The sequence below is a fragment of the Cydia pomonella genome, chromosome 16, assembly GCF_033807575.1.
Source record: "Cydia pomonella isolate Wapato2018A chromosome 16, ilCydPomo1, whole genome shotgun sequence".
Lineage (NCBI taxonomy): Eukaryota > Metazoa > Arthropoda > Insecta > Lepidoptera > Tortricidae > Cydia > Cydia pomonella.
Genome location: NC_084718.1, coordinates 17,075,236 through 17,093,727, shown reverse-complemented (window position 1 = coordinate 17,093,727; position 18,492 = coordinate 17,075,236). Strand labels below are relative to the sequence as shown.

At 37.0% G+C, this 18,492-nt stretch overlaps 1 protein-coding gene and 1 non-coding gene across 4 annotated transcripts in view; both read right to left on the bottom strand.

Annotated features, from left to right (window-relative positions):
- LOC133526099 (uncharacterized) overlaps positions 1-18,492 on the bottom strand; it is a 219,878-nt gene that overhangs the window by 8,347 nt on the left and 193,039 nt on the right. For all 3 annotated transcript variants that reach the window (XM_061862559.1, XM_061862557.1, XM_061862558.1), the window contains exons 4-5: positions 819-928; positions 286-420 (exon numbers count right to left, since the gene is read on the bottom strand). In XM_061862559.1, coding sequence (XP_061718543.1) covers positions 286-420; positions 819-928 — 245 coding nt within the window. The remainder of the gene's footprint in view (positions 1-285; positions 421-818; positions 929-18,492) is intronic.
- Positions 4,825-4,897, bottom strand: Trnaf-gaa (transfer RNA phenylalanine (anticodon GAA)). The gene has a single exon. It is a non-coding gene; the product is annotated as a tRNA-Phe (tRNA).

Genomic DNA, 18,492 nt, shown 5'->3' with positions numbered 1-18,492 from the left:
GATTCTTATTCAGCTGCTTATACAATTGAATCATTTTCCTTATATTCGTTTTCCGTCGTTTTCCCTATTTTAAATTTAAATCTAATCTAGCTTAAGCTAGTTATAGTAATCCTCTGTATATATCCATTATGTATACTGTTATGATAAATAAATTATTACCAAAAAAAAATTGCTATATATTCAGCACTTTAACCGAATAAATCGGCCGAATACAAACATTGGAAAGCTCGCCGCATTCGATATCGAATAATTACGGAATCTTGGCCCATGATGATGGTGACTTACCTCTTCGCTTGTAACAGGGTGTGCCTTAAGCTTGGACAGCATGGTGAGGGTTTCTTTATCGTGTCGAAGGTCAGCTTTGCAGCCGCAGAGGAGTACAGGAGCAGAACCGCCGTGTGTACGTACTTCTCTGTACCACTGCGGAAAAATCATCGGGTTAATTTTCTGACACTTGTATTTCACAAATTTTGAAACATACACTTTTTTTTATTTCGTTGAGACTATACACCTGTTATATTGTAGTTATTAATTATTTTTATCCGCGAAGAAATTCAAAGGTGTAATCCTCAACCCGCATTGGGCCAGCGTGGGGACTATAGCCCAAAAGAGGCCTGTGGCCAGCAGTGGGACATATAGGTTAAATTATTATTATTATAGAATTATTATAAGAAGTTCCTAAAGACCTGATAGAACTCTACGAAAGTAACTGGACAGAAATAGCTTTGACAAATAAAAATGGCCAAATTCGGAGGCCACTGCGAACGTCCTCCAGTTCATTCTGCCACGGCAGTAAGTAAATAAGTATGATTAGATACCTTAGCAGCAGCGTTGTGGAGGGACTCTGGCTCAGCCACGTTGAAGCACAGCATGAAGATCTTCGCATCCTGGTACGCCAGCGGCCGCACCGTGTCGTACGATGTCGTTCCTGAGGACAAACAATATTTAATTTTAATATATAGAAAGACACAGAGATTGGACTATCCCCAATAGGCCTACCCTCTGGGTTGAGAGGTCAGATGTCAATTGCTTTTGTAATAATAATAACTAGTGCCTACGCCACTTTAGCAATTAGTTGCCAAGCGGACTCCAAGCTCCTATGAGCAGTACCAAAAACCAGAGATAACGCTAGGATGGAAAGAAGAGGCAGCGTGGCTCTTCCTCAAGTTACTTTAAATCGCAACAAGGATACAAGGGCAAGGGTTTTTCACAAGAAAATTATCACTAAATATTTACACATTGTTTTGACGGAGAAAGAGTGAGAATGACGAAAGTTGACATAAATCAAGGTCAACGTGTTATTCGAAAAAAGAATGTTTTTGAAGGCTAAGAATTGTTTGATATAGAAAGATAAAGAAAATTGCCTTGAAATTCCCCACCAGCAATCTTGTATGCGTTCGTAACTGATTCCGTAACTCCGGAATTTCGGACAGCCGTCAGGTCAGACATGGCCACTGTATACCTCTGGCTTATTGATCCCTGCTCAACCTAAAGTGACATTATAAAAGGTATGGTAACATAAAGAATTTACAGAAAGTACCTACCATAGAAATAAGAATGTGTTTCGATATGGCAGTATTCAAAAAATGATATATGAAAAATGTATCCGCTGGTTGGGTGCCTAGAATGGTCCCGGCCGAACAAAAGACCTCCCCTCTACAAGGCTGATGTTGCAGTGGCGTCGTATACGTTATGCAGGGTTCAAGTTGCCAGAAAACCCCCCATATTCGGCAGATCTAGCCCCCAGCGTCTTTTATCCTTTCCCACGGCTGAAGGAAATCTTAGAAGCAACAAATTTTTGGATGATAGCGAAGTAATGGCCGCTGCGAAGGCATTAAAGGGTCAACAAAATCATTTTTTTTTAATGATCAGAAGGTCTACGATAAAGAAGGACTACATAAACGATGCTCTATGTGAGTAAAATATGTTTACTCATGTGGTGTCTTTCATTCTGATTGGAACATCCACACACAAATAAGAAATCACAATTTGGTAAAAGCTAAACCGTTTCTATTATTCAGTAACTTTCCTACCAGCAATCATATTTGCGTTCGTAACTAATTCCGTGACCACGGGATTCCGGAGAGCCTACACGTCAAACTTAAGCTAATGGGTGCTTGGAAATCTGCAGGGAAGCAAAATGGAAACGAAGTAAATAAGCATATTATTGGGTTATTTCGATTTACTAATTGGGTTTATTTATTTATTTAAAAAGTCGTACTAATTATAAAACGAACAACAAAAAAACAAAAAGTATTAGTATTTTTATTTTTAATTAAAACAAGTGAAGTATTAAAATTTAAAAAAGCATTAAAATTTCCAATACTTGGGGTTTTTAATAGCTTAAAAACCCCAAGTATTGGGATTTTTTAAGGGTCTGTTTTTCAATTTTCGAGTAAAGTCCTGAATCAGCTACTTGCCAATTATCTGACGAATAAAGTCATCGTTGGCGTTTCACAATCTTCAATAAAGCTTAACTGGTAGATTGCTAAGTTTTGCAGGAAGTTTTATCTGGCAGTTAATGCATTTGTTAATAGCTATGCAATACTTTACTCAGACTTTGTGAAACAGACCCTTAGGGTTATTTTACTAAATAAATATACATTACAAACACTGAAAAAATAATTAGCCGAAATCATTGAGTAATTCAGAAAAGAACTGAACTTAAATAATCAAACAATTTTTTTTGCTTAATATCCTAAGACCTTAATTCTCATTTATTGTGAGGAACTATTAAGCGAAAATACTTTTAGATTTACCCTAAAAAAAAAAAACAAATAAATCAATTACAAACAGTAAATAAATCCACTGGTACATTACACTAAGCCCAGGTGAGCAGACAAACCGCTTCAACAATTTCCAAGCGAAAGATACCCTCGTCAGAGTAAGCCGCGCTTGCCACCGGATTATGGACACCAATTCTGCATTAAGAATTCGTTATGGTTTTGATCTTTCTTATGGTACAGGAGGCAAACGAGCAGACGAATCGTCTAGTGTTAAGCAATTACCGCCACCCATGGACACCTGCAACACCAGAATGGTTGTGTGTGGCCGGCCTTTAAGGTTCTAGTGCGCTCTTCTTTTGAAGGTTTGAAGACTGCTTTATCTGACTGCACTAAATATATTTTTTTGGAAAATCCATTGTATTCCGTAAAAGAATACATGGAAATGACATGTAATATTATGAATTGATGTGATGTGATGAAACCTGCATCTGCGAAGAAATTCAAAGGTGTATGTGAAGTCCCCAATCCGCATTGGGCTAGCGTGGGGACTATAGCCCGAGCCCTATCGCGCATGAGAGGAGGCCTGTGCCCAGCAGTGGGACGTATATAGACTGAATTATTATTATATCAAATTGTTACACCAGAATCAGCAGAGAATTAATGTACAATTTGTTGTATTTTTTAAGGTTATGCGTGGTTTTGGTAATCCTTTCTGGGTGTAAATCAATTTGAAGGTTTAAATGGGTTGCATAAGCGGGAAATATGTATAAAATATACCCTCTTAGCGAAAAGGGACACATCGAAATATTTGTCTGATTATTTATTTGGGTATTGCTGATCCTATTAAATATATATTTCAAAAATAGAAATGAAAGTTCCTGAAAAGTAAGTAAAAAAATTGAAATAAGAGCTTTAGAATAAGATAATTACATACATTAATTTAATTAAAATATTCTCATTCTCCTGATCATTTGATAGGGTATACGAGTATATGAATCAAACTATGTATCTAAACCTAACATAATAAGTACGTAAGCAAATAATATTCGAAACGAAAAGTAATTTTGAACTCGGGTAAACATCTCTTGGTTAACAATCTACTATTACAGGTAATATTTTGTGCAATATATATTTATATTAATTAATAAATAATTGCTAAATTTATATTAATATATAAATTTAGCAATCCACGTTTATAGTCTCGTAGTCACCTAGAAGCCCTTAATAGTTTCGCCATGTCCGTCTGTCCGTTCGTCCGCGGCTTTGCTCCGTGATCGTTAGTGCTAGAAAGCTGCAATTTGGGATGGGTACATAAATCATGCATAGCGACAGAACGGTAAAACAAATACTACATATTTTTTTTAGGATATCGTTGTTGAATAGGTCTTTAAAAACGATTAAGGGTCTCTAAAACCATTTTTTGATAAAGTAAATATTTGGAACTAGTCGCTCCGAAAGAAAATAAATGTCCCTCCCTCCTCCCTTGTAAAGTAAAAAGCACTAATAAAATAAATGAATGAGTATGAATTATGAGTTCAAATTTGTTGCTAATGTCGACTCCATAGCTCGCTAACGTCTTAGCGTGCAATAAAAACTCCGATGTCTACAGTAATTATATTCATAAATAAAGTTCAGTTCTTACTCATTAAGTCGATGCTTTCTGGTAGGTTAAACGAGTAGGACTAACTTTACTTCATCACCATAAAATCCATAAACCAGGATTTAATGAAGGAAGTTAAACATTATGTGCCAACTCTGGATTAGATAACTTGTTATATTATTAAATTAAAACTACTATATATTTCTTTTATACATATATGTTATTTTGTTATAAAATTGTGTCTAAGTACATCTCCGTAGAGCACGTAGAACTTGGAGAAATAAATATGTAAATACAAATTAAATAATATGTAGGTGAGTAGAATCCATATTATTAACAAATCACGTCTACATCGTTTCCCAAAAAAAAAACTTCTGTTGGATTTTTTTTTTTTTTTACATATACCTAACTATTTTAATTTTAACACGGTTATACCTCCTTGCTCCAGTGTGTATTATACGTGTAAAATTGTCATTAAAAAATGCAAAAAATATTTTCTGCCGAAACCCGGGATTGAACCGGGGACCTTTAGATCTTCAGTCTAACGCTCTCCCAACTGAGCTATTTCGGCGGTGATGGACGGTGCGAAATTACCGTATAGTTGCGATAACGCGTTTTTTATGTACTGTTTAGTATGTTACTATCTAAAAGACGTATCACGAGGTCACGATATGGAGATACCTATGATGGCGAACGGTAAGGTAAAGCGATCCACCTAGTGAAAGTATACTTAATGATGAATACGTTCTATAAATTATGCGTAAAATGTATGTATAAGTAAGGTAGAGGTTTTATAATACAATTACTTAAATATGAATTTATTTGACGACCGGTCCGGCCTAGTAAATATATTATGTAGTATTTGTGTTGTTCCTGAGTCATAGATAATTTCTAGGTATTTAAGTATTTGTATTTTATATATACCGTTGTCTGAGAAGGTACCCACAACACAAGCGTTCATGAGGTCTTGAGTTTACCGTGGTGCTTAGTCAATTTGTGCAAGAATGTCCCTGTAATATATAATGTTTATTTATTTCATTTATACCTATAGTTTGTCGTAACGACTTTATGCTTTCACCCACTTGTGTTTCGTGAATAAAATCAAGTGACAATTCTGTGTAATATTGTTTTTGTTAATCAAATAAATAGGTACTGTATTTCTTTTAAATACATACCTACGCGGAAATATTAGTTGATTTAATGTTGTTGAAAATTGTGACTAATTGCGTTAAGATGCATTGCATAAGGAAATACAGTAAATATCTTCGCTATACTTACCATAATGTATCCTATTGCAACTGACAGCAGTCTTGTCCCACAATAGCTTCAAACCTACACGATTTCGCCACTCACGCGCACAATTTCAAAAACGGCATAACTGATTATAGTTTCCTGGTAAAATAAGTCTTTGTAAATAAGTAAGTATTCTGGATTATTCACGATTGTTGGAAGGCGAACTCGTTATTTTCAGTGCGCGTTTCAAGCAAACCAATATAACACGACCTTTGACATAGCGTGGACACGCCATAGTTCGGAAATCATTTTTGTTCATTTTAATTTAAAGGAAATAACCAGCCAAGAGCATGTCGGGCCACGCTCAGTGTAGGGTTCCGTAGTTACTATTCCGTCACAATAAGCTAAACTGGAGCTTAAAGTATAGTAAATTGTTAACCAAGGGATGAAACGCTACCTTTCACCTGAGTTAAACAAATAGGCAAATTTGCATAATCAGTACCTAATTAAAATAAGGCTTTTTACTATGAAGGGAAAACTTTTTGCGATAACTCAAAAACAGCTAAACTGATCATGTCCGCTATAGTTTTCATTTAATGTCTTTCTTAAGTTCTACTTCCACGATTTTTTTCATATTTTTTGGACCTATGGTTCAAAAGTTAGAAGGGGGGGGGGACACATTTTTTTTTCGGAGCGATTATCTCCGAATATATTCACTTTATCAAAAAATGTTTCTTGAAAACCCATATTAGTTTTGAAAGACCTTTCCAACGATACCCCACACTCTAGGGTTGAAGCGAAAAAAAAATTTCACCCCCACTTTACGTGTAGGGGAGGTACCCTAAAAAAAATTAAATTTTTAGATTTTATTGTACGACTTTGTCGGCTTTATTGATTTATATATCCATGCCAAATTTCAGCTTTCTAGCACTAACGACCACGGAGCAAAGCCTCGGACAGACAGACAGACAGACAGACAGACAGACAGACGGACGGACATGGCGAAACTATAAGGGTTCCGTTTTATGCCATTTGGCTACGGAACCCTAAAAATGGGTAAATTCGTCGTCCTGACCTTTGGACGCTTTCCAAAAAGAAGGGAATCGGGTAGTTTTTAAAGTTTTCCTTTAATATAACATGTGTAGTATCGCTCGCAGACGTAAGTGTTTGATCAAAAAAAATGGCATAATTGATAAACGCGCTACCTATTACACGGGCCTATTAATCGTTTGCCTAAGAATAGCTTTTCGAATCTAACGAAATAACGGAAATTTTTTCTATGAAATTCCATTTCGGAAGAAAACGTTTTCCACTAACTACGCTACTCTAAATCCGCTTCAGCATAATATATTCTTAGTTTATAGGTTTCGCTTTTTTTTAAAGAAATATTTTATTTTGTGTTGCAATTTTGAAAAAAAAAGGAAACCTATAAATCTAGTTTTTCATGGTGTCAATAACATATTAAAAAAATCATGAAGAATGGAAAGCTTTGAAGCTTAGAACAATACTAATATACGGATCACAAGTTAGCGCCACTTACACCATTCCACTAACCCGAGGTTAACCGGTTAAACCTGGAGTTACCATGGTTACCAGTACAAATTAACACTGTTAACCTCGGATTAGTGGGATGGTGCAAATGGCGCTTAATCTTAAGGGGCCCCCTGTTAGAACAAAAAGTTGACAGTTCCGAAAAACTGACAGGCCGATACCGTCTGGCGGACTGCTAATCAGTGGGCCCCTTTATACTGGTTATTGTGGCGTGTTATAAACTTATGCACAATAGTGCAGTAGGTGTGAGAAACGTAAGAGTGGGAGGGAATGAGTCAATGCTTAATTAAGTTGTGAAACTGCAGTAAATCATGGATGTATTGTGTGAGAATTGAATTGTACCTATAATTAAAACGTAATAGAATTGATGAGTTAATTATTGTTCTTGATCATTATTGATTAAAGGCATAGTTATTAATTAAGTTTACGTTCACTTTTTATCTGGGTTTTAGAGCAAAATTTCTTTTAATTTGTGCATCTCAATCGATGATATCCAAATTCGATATCAACTCAATTTTTATTTATTTAACATACAGGCCAATTCGAACGTACACTGAGAGTACATGAGAATGTTATTTGAATCATGTTTTTCAAAAACTTTGCTGTCTGAACCCACTAATGGGGTAAACGTCCACAATGCATAACAACTGTAACAGCGCGCAACGTATTCCAATTTCAAATTGCGTTCTTTATTGGCAACGTGCGAAGTGCATGGTGGAGGCAAGAAAAGCAATCCCAGCGCATAAGGTGGTAAAAATTAGAACTGCGGATAGCGCCTAACATTTCGTACAAGTTATATGGCTTAAATGAAACTTTAATTTACGATTACTCCTGAAATATTCATTTAAATTGTATGGTGTAAGGGACCATTGTAATCTGTATGAAATGCTCAATACAATTTACGTATTTCATTTGATAATTATTAATACTGTATCCGTGTAAATGGCTTTGCAAATGCCACATATTATGTGAGCTTTTTCTAGAAGTTTTTTTATTTTATACGACATTATTACACAAATTGACTAAGTCCCACAGTAAGCTCAATAAGGCTTGTGTTGAGGGTTGTGTTAAGTTGAAAATGGGTATAATAAGTTATCCTTAAAAGATAGACATTCATCATCGCGGACTTTTTTGTAGAGCCATGAAAGACAGACAACCCCACCGTACATTGTTTTGTTATATATAGCTCAAACGGATTAGGCAGCGTGCGTTAAAGCTCCTAGCCAGCGTGATTTTTCCGACAATATCGTTATATTTCAACCAATTTATTCAAAACCTTGACAAGTTATATACCTTCCTCAAGAATGACTATTGATAGCTGAAAGTAGTTTGAAAATTCGTTCAGTAGTTTTTAGTTATGAAGTAGTTTTATAAGATGCAGTGAATTGACGTTTTCCCCTAGACTTGCGGAGGCTAGGGTGCGTGACAGTCGTGCACATAGCGAATAGGTGACATTTGGCTGCAGCTACAAATTTGGCTGTAGATACAGCGGCGTCAACTCCACGTATCAGATCCAATATATGAGTGACCTGAGTGAATGATACTAATTTTATCAAGGAAATTGACAGATCTAAGTACCTACAGCGGCGGCACGGCATAATGTCGCCGCAATAAATAATGTCGCAATCGCTACAGAAAGGGCGGTTTCTGACTAGCATATTTTTACCCGCGTATACGGTCGTTTTGGCGGTACGAGCTTATACCGAATACATTTGGTCAATACGTGCTTACACGCTCGTACGCGTACGTATAAAACGCTAGTCTCAAACCGCCCTAATACAGCTGCAGTTGGTATCTAAATGGTACCTTTTAGTTTTAGATAATCTCTCTCAACGTGGCAAAAACACAGCCCAAATCATACTTTGACATCTGTCAACTGTGTCAATGTGTGATTATCACGCACAGCCAAACGGAGAGAACTAACTTAACTGTCTGCCGTGCATTCAACATGCAGTTGCAGTAGTTGCAAAGTCAATAATTGAGGCCAGTGAGTGTTCCAACAGAATTGCGAGGCGCGTGAGTCGATTCTCAGGATGAACCAGAGAAAATTGACTGCGAAATCAATGTCTTCCGATGTGTCCTAATTTCCAAAATTTTTATAAAGATAAAGATAGTTTATTATTCAAGCTTATGAACGTTAAATAAAGCTATACATCGGCTCTAACCCTACACCTCTGACCCGAGAAGATTTAAATCCCCCCTCAATTGGAGGAGGGTATCCCAATATGGACCGGCTAGAAACTCGGCGGGACACATCTTTTCAAAACATTACATCTTATAATTAACATGCATTAGATAAGAAACTGCAATATCCTCAGATTTCGTAAGGGGAAACTTTCTTTATTTTTTGGGAAAATGTTCGAGAACTTTTCCAACTTTTAGGACCACAACGTGCACTTTTTTACTAGTAAATATATTATATAGGTCTACCACTTTATTGAGACTAGGGATGTATCGATACATAATTTTGCCGATACGATACCGAATTTTTAAGTAAATAATCGGCGATTCCGATACCGATATACATGGCTTAGCAGTTACCAAAAATTAATCAAAATAGTCAATCTCCGTAGCCTTTGTATGCTTGCAACTCTAGAGGAGTTACATACGCGTTGCCGACCCTAACACTCTGTACCCTCGTTGAGCTCTGGCAACCTTACTCACCGGCAGAAAAATAACACTATTAGTAAGGTCTAGTGTTATTTGGTTGCGGTTTTCTGTAAGGTTCCCCAGTTGGGCTCTGCTCTAGATCTGGAAGACATCTGCTGTCTCCTGCCACACTAAGCGAGATAACATTCACAATGCCCATACCTCTCTTTTGGACGTAGTTTAAGGACATACCCGGGTCCATACCCGGGTCAAATGTCTATGAAAATATGACGTATAATGACATAACCTCACTTTGTTATATATATATCGATGCAAAGTTAGCTTAGTCGGACTCTTCCTTTGTTTCTTCGTATGTAAGCTTCGCTTAGGTAGTTTAGGCTATTGGAATGGCACCCAACAGTCCCGGGTTCAATACTCGATGGTTCAAAGTTTTAAGTGAATTTCGACGTACGCTCCAACTTTGAGCAGGATGTGGAGGTAAACAATACTCCTCAACGAGCTGATGCCTCTGATATTCCATTACATTGCTGTGTGAAATGCAGAATATATGTTCAGCATTTGAATATATAAGTGGTATATTTAATTTAGGTACCGAAGTTGAGTTAAGCATTAAAACTGTAATTTTTGGTGAAATGGAGCTTCTGAGGACGATCACAACTTCTCAATTACAAGGATTACGTCTATGGCCGTTAATAATTACAATGATCGTTCGAACTGTTGTAACCTCCGTTTTTTTTAATCTATAGCATTTTCAACGGCCAATTGCAAGATTGCCCAAAAACTTAAGGTTATAGTTTAAGTAAGTACCCACAAAGCACATAACTACTCAACCACTTTCACACATTCATTAAATCATTAGAGTCAGACCATGACCAGTCTGTAACAATTTTAATAGCACACGTAGTGCAAGTGCTATTTTAAATGTCAAACTTCTATTAAATTCTGCGTGTACTATCATAATTGCTGCAGACTTGTCTTGGTCTGATTCTATCGTTTTTGAAATTAGTACTATAACTCTATGTAGCTGTGTGTGCTCTTGCCGATACCTTTGTCTACCTTTATATATATATATATATATATATATATATATATATATATATAATAGGCTTGTGTCAACTAACAATGAAACCAATGGATGAATGTTTCTAGGCGTAAATTGTAATATTTAATCAAGGAAAACCGAAATAATTCCTCATAAAAAAATAAGATTATTGTTATTTTTACAAATTAAAATCAAAAAAATACCCCCCTGGCCCCTCCGCCGTGAACGCCAATTAGAACGTATTACGTCACATGGTGATATGCGCCATTGTTGTTGTTGACGTTTGGTTATGATTTTCATACAACAGCACAAGTCACTTCGTTTTTTTTTCTATTATTATCATTTTTCGACAAGTTGAGAGTGTTATTTCCACCCATATCGGATAATACTAGCATAAACTGCCATGGAACCTGGATTTATCAAAGCGAACAGCAATAATTTACCCAAAATTGACGCTGTTATGCTAGGCCGATTTTTCGCGTCGAACACTGACTTTTGTTCATCGGAATTTCGTAATGTTAAAACTTCTATGTAAGTATAAACAATACTAAAATACTGCTTATTATCATTTTCACGTATATTTCACTTTAGCACGCAGTCAATTATTATTTGAAGGAATGTATACCAATTGCAAATTAATTGATTTTGAGGTTAGAATTACAATGTAAATATAGAGAGATGATATTGTAAAGACACTACTTTGTCTTAGTGTCTTAAGCCCTATCGCAAGTTTGTGGAATAGTGGGTTTTAATTGCCTATTTCGAAAGTAAGAATTAGAAAATAATTGTTTGTTTGCTCCCAGGGCAACAAAAAAAGCTTTGGTTTTTCTTAAGATTTACGAGTTGAATATGAAGTCACTACTTTTTTTAATAATACTTACATCGAAATGATCTTCACAAAAATAAATTCTCGATGTTGTTGATAAACAATGAGCATCTTTCCTCCTTGCCAGTTTTAACCACTTTCTTCGCATTTTTTCCTTGACCGGAACACGTATGAATAATTTAGTCCGAGTTTTTATACTTGTATTTATACACTGGGGCACTATACAGTTTTTAAAATACGAAGTTTCCATTTTTATTCAAAGAAAACAAACTTTCGCCGTAAGTGAACACAATCGCTTGCAACTATGTGACGTCATTCACGACGCCATGACACTTTCTTGTGTTTTTACGTCAGTTTAAAAATATTTTTTTCAAACTTAAAATATGTGTTTTAAATATAATTTTTATCATGAAATATTATTTTTTTGGGGTAATACAGGTACTAAACTATCGAAATAAGCCATTTTTGAAATTTACGACACAGGCCTATTTATGGTCAGGGCGACGTAATTAATAACTAATTGGAAACCTCAACAAAAGAGAACATACACAAATGGAGATGAACACAGATGAAGGAAGGAGGCAAAGGACCGGAGCAAAAGGGAAAAGCCGAGGGCCCCGCAGTGTTGGTGTAGTATTTTGTGCTGTTGTTGGTGTTGTTGCTGATGTGTTGTTGTTAGTGTAGAGGTTTGTTTTCCAAAGGGAAGAAGAGGTGCAGTTTGACTTTTGCTTGCAAGGAAAGGTCCGCGTGCGAGCACGCATGCTCGAAGCTCGGCCTTCGGCCTCGCGTGCTTGGGCAGTCCGATGGGACGCTCCGGGCCTTCGGCCCTACGCGGAGCTCGGCCTTCGTCCTTCGCAAAGAGGAAAGAAAAGCTGTAGAGTTGGCAAGACCCGCAAAGGGTTCTAGCGCCACAGGAAGTTGCCACGGCAAATTAAGCCGAATATTGCAAATCGGTACAGTTATACCTTGTTGGTATCCAGATGAACATACTAAAAGTCCTTGGGGGTGGGGGTTGTGCTAAGGGTGTAGGACTCCCGTCCTCCGTCGTGCCCTCAACAACTCCCGTTGAAGATAACTTTTTTTAGATTTTTGCTCATATCTCAAATACCTATACGAATAATTTGTACTTGCATAAAATTTCCTACAATCTTTGTCATAATTATTTTTACTCTACGATCCAAAAAAATAGTGTAAGTAAAAATTCAAGGAAAACTATATCAAAACTAATCGTTAGGTGTCAGTAGAGTAGTCTCCTTTCTCAAGCACTAACAGTGCGAGCAGTATACTGTCCTACTTGACACTACTGGTACTGGTACTGTACTGGGGACTGGTACTGTCGATCTAGGCTCTCCGAAACATGTTGCGCTCGTCGACTAAAATCACGTGAGTTTAAACCGTAAAATTAGTTTAATGTTAGTATGTCTCCCGACACTTTATATTCGATTACTGTTTTCTAAATTTCGAATACGGCCTCGACGGTTCCTCACAAAGATTACATCACAATTGGGACCAATATAATCCAGACCTTGCATTATACGAAGGTGTTACGAGACTGTAGATCAAATTATAAAAGGTGTTGAGCACGTTTCGGGAATCGAAAAGGATGGGCTGTAACTAAATGAAACGTGCATTTGCACTGGCGGACAGTTCATACTGGCTTAATTTTGTGTTACAATTTTTTATCAGACCGCTTGTACTGTCACGCCCTACTCCGTACTTGAAACCGCGCTTGATATAAGGAGTCGCGCTCAAGAACGCAAGTAATGCTATGCGGTTAGATGTATTTATTTTGTTCGTAGGTATGTACTTAAGCCATTTTTTTTGACAAACCTTATTATTATTTATTTTAGACTTTATTGGACAAAACCAATCATAAAGTACAAAAGGCGGACTTAATGCCTTCAGGCATTCTCTACAGAAATTATCATGATCAAGCTTACTACTTCTTAATTGAAGTTTGTTGAAAGCATTAGTAAAAATATACCCAAATCGTTAACTATTATTTTATAACTATATACCATGCTCGTTTTTCGAAAATAACCAAATATAACACAGAGTTAGAAAACTCAAAATTGTGTGTAGGTACACTAGGTAGGTATTTCTCTATCCCCAACTGTCTACACTCAACCCATGAACGCACAAAACAGTAGGGCCAGTGATTCAGCCACCAATATCCCTGATGTGTAACATGCTCTATGCTTTTATAATGTCCGTTTGGTAATTAAAAATACAGCAATACAATATTTCCAAATAGTGGCCTGAAAAAACCGATTCCCGCAAGTAGTATACCATCGTACTCACATTTCTTGCTACTTATTTATTTGTAGAAATATTCACTTCAAATGAGTTGCTTATTCTTCAGTGTTAGAAAAATATTTTTTTATAATTGTGTACCCATTTCTCTGTCCCCAACTGTGTACACTCAATGTCCGACCCGTGAACACAAGTCGGGCCAGTGATTCCGCCACCAATATCCCTGATGTGTGACACGCTCTATGCGTTTGTGAGGTCGGTCGAGCTGTGTGAATTTGAGTATTCGTAGGTAGGTGCATTTCTAACTACAAAAACTCGGTTAACATGGAAATACGGTCATGAAATCTTGGCCGATAAGTACTATTTTTAAAATTATGAAACTTTCAATATTCTAAATCCCTAACTTTAACGTACGAGCCGCTAGAACTTGTATATATGTACATAGATATTATTCTACTTAAATAGGTGCGAACTTCAAGTGTTAAAAATGCATTATTAGGGAAGTGGGACGTCGAATTAAGGAGAGGAGGTCTGACGCCCACGCGGGTTTGTACCTGGTGCAAAGGTCCATTCATCGCCATTCAACGTGGTAATGCGGCTAGTGTGATGGGTATCTTTGCGACGAAGACAACTCGGGTGGGGAAAAATGTCAACGAAGTGATAAATATCACTTTTTGACTATTCATTATTATTTAATTGTTCTATTTTTTTTGCATTGACATTTATTGAATATTATTAAACTGTCACCAGACTTACCTAGTAGGTAATTGTAAGTACGTGCTCAAACTCAAACAACCTAAAACTTTAGTTATACGCAACAACATTGTAGCTGCAGATAAACATAATATTTCATATTGGAAACGTAACAAAATCAAAGCAATTGCGGACGATAGCAATGCGGGAAAATTGAATCGGGTCACATTGCAACTCGAAAACTTTGCTGTCCGACCTCGAAATGTCGTTATCGAGTTTATTGACTTATCGATGTCTCTTGTGGGACATATTTAGTGTGAGTTTCAATTGCCAATCAAGTTTTGTTTGTGTTTGATCTGTTATTAAATTAAACATTGCTGTTAGATCGTATTCATAAATATTAAAACGTTTATAAATATGTTTTTCGGACACTGAAAGGCTAAAATCACTTCGCTCAAAATTGAATTACGGTAAGGTGTTCAACTCCCAAAATGGTTATGACTCGTTCTATGTATGTCAATTTAATTATAACATATACTCGTATATTAGTTTGCTATTCAGAAATTCTGTGATCAGAGCCAGCATAATACCTATAAATTTTGATCTTAGATAAGGATAGTCAGCTGCAGAGATAGTTGAATCCCTGTAAACACATTTCTGTGCAGGGGGTCAGTTATCTTTGCAGCTGCACATACCAGAATATTGCCGCTTTTAATTTAATATGGCGTATGAATCTCACATCATTATGTGACCTTTAAACCTAAACAAAGTGTGCAGCTTAAGATTAGATAGGTAATAGAAAGAGCCTAAGAAACAGCGTTTCCACAATTTATCGCGGTACATAGACATCAGCCGGCATAGCCAAAATGCCAATCGTTAACGCTCCGTAGCGTAGCGTTAGCGCGGCAGTGACAGCTGCTTTTCTTTCGCTACCAAGCGTTAACGATTGGCATGTTGGCTACGCGGGCTGGTGAGCACCGAATCGTGGTGCTCCGTGGTCTGGTGGCGACGGATCGTGGCTTAACGGGAAGAGTTTATGGCGTACACTTCGATAAAAAAAGTGTAATTTTATGTAATGGTTTAGCAAGAAAATACCGCCTATTTATGTACACACCTAAAGCTACAAAGATTGGCGGATTACCTTACCATATCACAATTTTAACCACTCGATCACAACTTATGAAACGAATTAATTTAGTATACGATTTTCGCCTGAAATCTTGCCAAGTATCGGCATTACGTTTAAATAATATTGTCTAAAACTAAACGATAACAGAAGCGCAAGCTCTGTCCTACCAGTAGGGCTAAGATGGTCGGTTTTTTATCATCTATCACCATGCCTGTCACATTCTAACAAGTATGTAAGTGCGAAAGTGACGCATGACAAGTGATAAAAATGCGACCATTATACCGCTGCACGACTGCTAGTGCTGCTAAACTTTACTCGAGTAATTTACAAACACTAAAAATGATAAGAAACTGATTTTTAAATAGTAGCGATGCAACTGAAAACTCGAAATGGCCTGTACATATCGTTAGTACTAGCTACAGTACCTGCACTAAGGTCTATTTTCCTGTGTACATACATGTACCTACCTACATACGTTAGAATGCAGCGCTATTCCCCAAGGAACTGAATAAAATAAACGTCTAGACGGTTTATGAAGGATATGAAACGCTGCCGAGACTGCTAAACTGAAGGTTTTTCAAATATCGCTAGCGTTTCCAACAGGAGTGTAATGTGTGAAATTTGTCAGCTCCAACCCGATGTCGGAAAATACGCTTACGCTGTGTTTTTTATAGTTCAGTATATGTCTAAGGTAAGAAAATATAATTATATTAAATCCTGTTTAAATGTCAAATTCATACAATCTAAAATAAAGCTCGATCTTGACTTTGCTCTCTTACTCAAGAGGATTATTTGAATTTTTATACTACGTCGGGGGCAAACAAGCATACGGTGGCAATCAGTCTCCTGTAGCCTATGGACGACTGCAACTTCAGAGGTGTTGCCGACGGAGGAGGCGCGTTACCGACCCTAACACCCCGCACCCTCGTTGAGCTTTGGCAACCATACTCACCGACAGGGATACAACACTATGAGTAGGGTCTAGTGTTATTTGGCTACGGTTTACTATAAGGTGGAGGTACTTGTTGGTCTCCTCTGCTCTAGATCTGGAATGACATCTGCTGTGCTGTGCCCTACCACACTAAGCGAGATGACATTCACATTGCCCATACCTCGCTTTTGGACATAGTTTAAGGACATACCCCCGGGTCTGGGATATGAATTATTACGGGATCTTCAATTTTTCAAACACCCGGTACACTTAACATAATAATTTTCAAAACTGCTTCCCAACGCAATCACACAGTAAACCGAACTAATAAACAATACAGCCGACGTTCGTTTACGACTGTACACATTTACGAGCGCGACTGTACCAGTAAAGCCGTCACGTGCTCGTAAAGGTTTCACACATTGTATTCGTCATAAATAATAGTGAATAAATCCGATCCATACTATTCTCTTCTGTATTTGTGCATAGGAATTTGCGTTCACAGCGCAGCATACTGAGAATTAGAGTGCCGCAGGTTCAGCTAGCTTTTTAGACCAAAATATGGTTGACAAAATATGAATTAGCAATCTTGAGGCCTTTTTGAAGAAAGAAAGGAAGACATTTATTGTCAAAACATTGTACGTACGGCGCCACTTCAGTAACTACATCGATTCGAAACCTAATTAAATACCAAAACGCCTTTCGTACGATAGAAAAAAAATAACGAATATAGGTCTAAAACAAACCATTAAAAATTTGTAATTTTTTTTGTACAAATTATTTGTACCTTGTTAATATAATAGTCAATCAATCAATCAATCATCATCGTGAAGAGTTGGAAAGGTTGGTAACTGCATCCAAACTTGCCGCTCGAAAATGAATGAGTAAAATCAGAACATAGTCGTAGTTAAAGCTGAATCTCGGCCACAATTGAAATTGGATTGTAACCTGTAACATTACAAGCACACTTCAGGTAGGTACAGCACTCCAGGCGTGCGTTATCTCGCCAAAGCACGCAATCCAGGCGTGACAAATGGGGCGATTTGCATCCTGATTGGACAACTAGTGTCAAATTTAAGGGAAAATCTGTGATGAATTGAGGACATACCTGCGTAGGTTCATTTGGTATTCTTGAAACATTTGGGGCTATAGATATTAAAAGTGTTTTATACAGCAGAATGGATATCAAACGAAAAGCCAAAAATATCAAGACATTCCTCAGGGGATGGATTGTAAAACATAAACTAGCATAGTTATGTCCTGTTCAGACATATGCGTTTCTTGAATTTAGTTCAGTAGGAATAATTTGTACTTATAACTAAAACCTATCGTTGAGCGGCATTCGGAAAACGGAAACTTATAAATAAATAAATAAATAATAATAAATAAATAAATATTATAGGAAATTTTAACACAAATTGACTAAGTCCCACAGTAAGCTCAATGAGGCTTGTGTTAAGGGTACTTAGACAACGATATATATATATATATATATATATATATAATATAAATCTTTATAAATACTTAAATACATAGAAAACACCCATGACTCAGGAACAAATATCCATGCTCATCACACGAATAAATGCCCTTACCAGGATTTGAACCCGGGACCATCGGCTTCGTAGGCAGGGTCGCTACCCACGAGGCCAGACCGGCCGTCAGTTATGACTTTATTTTAAGTCATACAGGATTAGTTGTTAGCTGTCTCAAAATGAACAAGCTGGTAGGAATCGAGTTCTACTGACGCTCCACCACTGGTATTGTTGGCTCGAAATATATCTGAAGTCATTCCACAATTTGCTTAATCAATTGTCAATTATCTGCTTGGATCGTAATGGGCCTTATCCAGTTAGTCTACTAATTCAGGATATCCTCTCATTGACTTTTATAAACTA